The sequence below is a fragment of the Herpailurus yagouaroundi genome, unplaced genomic scaffold (assembly GCF_014898765.1).
Source record: "Herpailurus yagouaroundi ecotype Mexico unplaced genomic scaffold, PumYag 186, whole genome shotgun sequence".
Taxonomy (NCBI): domain Eukaryota; kingdom Metazoa; phylum Chordata; class Mammalia; order Carnivora; family Felidae; genus Herpailurus; species Herpailurus yagouaroundi.
This window is the reverse complement of record NW_024412417.1, coordinates 13614842-13619606: the sequence shown is the minus strand read 5'-3', so window position 1 is coordinate 13619606 and position 4765 is coordinate 13614842. Positions and strand designations below refer to the sequence as shown.

The 4765-nt window shown below is 49.7% G+C and overlaps 1 protein-coding gene across 1 annotated transcript in view; it reads left to right on the top strand.

Annotated features, from left to right (window-relative positions):
• The first annotated feature begins 2527 nt into the window (after positions 1 to 2527).
• Positions 2528 to 4765, top strand: part of RRM2B (ribonucleotide reductase regulatory TP53 inducible subunit M2B) — a 36900-nt gene continuing 34662 nt past the window's right edge. Inside the window, exon 1 of the mRNA XM_040494153.1 lies at positions 2528 to 2806. Within this exon, the coding sequence (XP_040350087.1) occupies positions 2759 to 2806 (48 nt within the window). The 5' untranslated portion in view covers positions 2528 to 2758. The remainder of the gene's footprint in view (positions 2807 to 4765) is intronic.

Sequence of the window (4765 nt, the reverse complement as noted above, 5' to 3'; positions counted from 1 at the left end):
TAAGGTAAAGATCATGTCACTTCTAGATTGACAACTATCTTATCCCTAAATCAGCCACCAATTGGTGACATCCATTTTGGCCCCACAAGGGCTCTTCCCAAGAAACACAGATAAAACTCAGCTGATCAGCAGGTTAATTTCTGGCAAGTTACACCTGTGAGCAGGTCTACCTGCTCCCGCATCTTTCCAAAAGAGCACGTGTTGACTTCATCTTCTGTCTGTTGAGATCCCTTCCTAATCCTTAACTCTGTTCTTAATAACTTCACCACCCGTCAGGAAAGCTGATGCAGCAAGGCCAGGATATATGAACATTGAGGAACATTCAGATGTGGATGGTAAGGTCTTTCCTTCCACTCCTTCCCTTCCCCATACCCTGTTTTAAATAGGTTAGCTACCTCGTCTCTTTCCCCTTGATGTAGGTTTTAAATTAATAAACTGTGTAATTCAAGCAATTCAGTTTGACCTCAACCTTTCTGTTCCATGACCTCTAGGATGGCCTGATTAGTAGCATAAGTGTGCTTGGAAGCTACCACTGTAATTTCCCACCCCGTGAAGAGCTTTACAAGTGAAGTATTATTAAATTCACACAACAATCTTATTAGGAAGGAATTATTACTCTCATCCTACAGGTGAGGACACTGAGTCTCACAGAGGCTACGTAACTTGTCCAAGGTAGCACAGCTAATAAGTGGGGGAGCTAGAACTCATGCCCACGATGATATAGCTCCAGGATCCACTTTCTTTTTCACTAAGCTCATTCATTTTTGTATCTTCAATAGCAAATACGATGACTGACCTAAAGTAGACATATTGTTTGATAACCTTAATTAAATGATAGAATCCTTGCTCTTAATTTATTTGTCATATGGCCAATGAGAAATTATCTGAGCTCCTTAAGACTCGGGGGTGCCTCACAAAATTTAGCTATTATTTAAAGTCAATATATGTAAAAACTTTTCCTTAGCGCCTGACCCCTAGTAATTGCCTGAAAAAGGATACCCCTCATCCCCGACTCTAGGGCAGGTTTTAGAAAGAGCTGTCCGGGGTGGCTCAGTCCCTTAAGCTTCTGACTCTGGCTCAGGGCATGATCTCACGGTTTGTGGGTTCAAGCCCCACATCAGGCTCTGTGCTGACAGCTCGGAGCCTGGAGCCTGCCTCAGATTCTGAGTCTCCCTCTCTCTGCCCCTTCCCAGCTCATGCTCTCTCTTTCAAAAACAAATAGTAAACATGAAAGAAAGAAAGAAAGAAAGAACGAAAGAAAGAAAGGGCGAGCTGTGAGGCATTTTCCAAGCTTCATCTTCTATCCCATCTACCATACTCCACATGGCTATCCACAGAACAGGCGCATGTTCTTTGTGGTTCAAGGCTCCCTCCACATGTCAGCTTCAAGCTACTTCATCTCTTTTCACCTCGCCTTTATTTGCTAGACCAAACCATGCTTTCTTTCGGTCGTAGTTCTCAGATTCGTCCCCCTGAGAGATGGGCAGGAGTCCTTCAATCACACTGTCGTCGCTGTCAGCACAGCGCCTGCCGCCCACGCCCCGGGGAGGGGGAACCTCGTCTCCCCACTACTTCAACTTTTCAGCCTTGAAGATATCACTCAGGGAGGCGGGGCAGCCCGCCGCTCTCTAGTTAATCAACCCTAGTGAGGTCTCCGGAGGCCGCGCGGCTGCATCTGCAGGAGGAGGGGCACGGCTGTACCCGCCTCACGCCGAGGTCCCGAAGATCAAGGGACTGCCTCACCAACGCGCTCAGCATAACGCCCCCTTGGTGAGAGCCCAACAGCCGCTTCCAAACGCTCAGTTTGTTGAAACAATTTCACAGGGCTTCCACAACGTCTCCCCGAATTGAGTCCTTTTCCTCCTCCTCCTCCTCACTCTCAAGCCCCACCTACCCCATCCACAAACACACTTTTCCCTCAACCGCTTCTTTTCGGTTGCCGAAATACGAAACAAGACAGCCCTTCCTCCTCGTTAATTTTTTAACGGTGCGGTTTTCTTTTTAAGCCAATAGTGTGGCTTTGCCCAACACCGCTTCACACACGAATAGCGTTTGCTCCTCATCTCCTCCAGCGAGTGGTCTTACCGCCCCCCTCCCCCCGGCAGTCTAAAGACAGGCCGACTTAGCGCGACATACCGTGTTTCTGAGGCAAGGCGAGAGCTAGCTGGAGAATCCGGACCGGGAGAGGCAACCAGGCGCGTCGGGGCACCTCCGGGACCAGGGAGTAGAGCCCGGACCCCGCCAGGCGGGCGGGGCCGAAAGCCGCAGGCCGAATCCCTCACGCCGCGAGCGAGTAGGCGAGGCCCGCGGGTTCCGGGCTGGTTCTGCTGGGGGCCGGCGGGAGGCGGAGCCGGGAGGTCGGTGGGCGGGGCCTCCTGGAGCGGGCGGGGCCTCGAGACGGGGGAGGCGGGGACGGCAGGCGCTGGGAGTCCCTCACTGGGCAGGCGGGAGGCGGGGTCCGCGCAACGGTTGGTGCGGGGTTGGTCGAGGCCGAGAGATGTCCGCAGGCCGCAAGCGAGAGGCGGGGCCGGCCGGAGTAGGCGGGTCCCTGAGGCCCGGAGGCCGGGCCAGGCGGGTGCAGGGGGAGTTGTTCAATCGGCCGGCGAGAAAGCGGAGCCGACGGGAGTGGGAGGGGTCTGTGCAGCAGGAGGCGGGGCGGACTCAGTGGGCCAGTGGGCCACCTGGGTCCTGTCAGAGTTGGAGGTGGTCCGCTGCTCTTGGTTCCTTCAGCTCCCGTAGCTCTGGCGGAATCTGCGCGATGGGTGACCCGGAAAGGCCGGAAGCGTCCAGGCCCGAGCTGGGTGAGGTAAATGTTGCTGCCGTTCCCTGTCCCGCCCCACAGTCACGCCTGGCCTTTAGGTTGCAAATTGCAGCGGGGACCTGCAAGGTGCAGGACAGCTGTAGGAAATTTTACCCATTGTGGTCGGCAATCCGGTGCAGGCCCGGCCGCGAGCCCTCGCCGCAGCCTGGTTTCGTGGTTGTGAGTGCCCGGGAGGCCGTCCCAGGGGAGGAGTGAAGAGGGAGCCGGGTTTCTGCTCCGCTGCTCTGCTCCGGAGCCAGCCAAGGGCAACGCTCTGAGGTTTCAGGCCAGGCCGAGGAGCCCCACCCCCCAATCCTTGCATGTCTGGAGCCCTGGCTAAGGAAACCCAGGCAAGGAACGAAGACAGGTAGATCTACTGGAGAAATGCATCCCATCTCTGGTATGGTTAAAAGGAGTGGGAGGACGCATGCAGAAATTGACACAGGTGGATGGGGTGGTGATGATAAGTAGAAGGGCGACGCGAAATCCTCACAATGAAAAACCTCAGGTTGGGAGGCCAGATTTGCTCAGACTGGGCCACTTAACTAGCTGTGACTCTATGAGGTGTCAGTTTCCATTTATACAGTGGAAGTGATACTTCTCTCACAGAGGATTAAGTAAAAGGCTTTATGCAAAGTGCCAGGGAAATTGTGGGTGCCTCACAAAACCTAAGTTAACATGTTTATCTTCTGCTTCTATAATAAAAGTACATAATAACAGTAAATCTATTAGACTGTTGTAGGGTAGTTAAAATTGTTGCTTTATAATTTTTGTACCCTGTTACTTTACAAATACTTGTAAACCATTTGTGTCCAAGAGAAATAACTTTTTGCATTTATCTTGAACCTGTTGCTGTGTGTGGTATCTTCAAGTTTCAGCTTACAGAGACTCATACTTCGCCCTACATTTCTTTAGAAAGTTGTAGAGTCCAGATTTGGGGTTTTATTTTATTTGATTTTGATTTTGTAAACAGTAACTAATTCACAACTTGTAAATATTCCTTAAACTCTTTCTTGTCCCTTTGAAACAAATACATTGAGTACCAATATCCCCACTCCAAAAGGACAATTCAGGGTTTTCTTTTTGTGCTAATGGCACCAGCAATGATTCAGACTTAACACCTAGAAGTTAACTTTTGTTTATTATCCCTTTCTCAATGACACAGGCCCACAAAGACAGAAGCAGAACTTTAGCTCTGGAATGAATTCTAGTGAGCATCTGGTCCAAAAGTTTTTAACTTGAGATGCCGGGATGCCTTAAGCACTCTGTTTCTCTAGATATGATGGTGTAGCATGGGCCACCTGCATTAGAATAAACTGGAGTTGTAAAAAGTATAAATTACAGGGCCTACATTCCAGACACAGTAAATCAAAATCTCTTAGGATGGATTTGGGCCTGCATTTTTAACAAGTACTTCAGGTGATTCTGGTTCACATATTTTAAGAAACACTGCCTTAAAGCATTCATAGATGGGCTTGCAGGGGGTTTATGAATCAATCTCCTGGAGTTTATAGATTTTGTATGTGCATATATGAATCTCCTGAGAAAGAGGTCCTTGGCTTTCATCAATTTCTCAAAGTGAACTATCATTAATCCAATTGATAGTACTGTTTTCAAGGTAAGAAAGTTTAGGCCAGAAAAGGTAAATGACATACCCAGGACCATATGACTGAATAGTGGATCAGGGCTTAAAACCAAGTTCTTGCTTGTGGGCCAGTATTCTGTTTTGTCAGATCTGGTGGGAATAGAAAAATGAAAATGAAAGTGACACCTGGGCAAATACAAATAGTATATGACTACATCAGCATCCAAATAGTTGTCTTCACTCAATCTTCTCCAGGCCAAGGCAAACAAGTGAAAGTGGTGGGATTGGGGCTGTTTGGGAGGGAGGGGCCTGATAGCATGCCAGCCTAGACCAGTGAATGGTGAGGACTAGCTGGGGAATCTGCCCTGGCATGTCCTGTT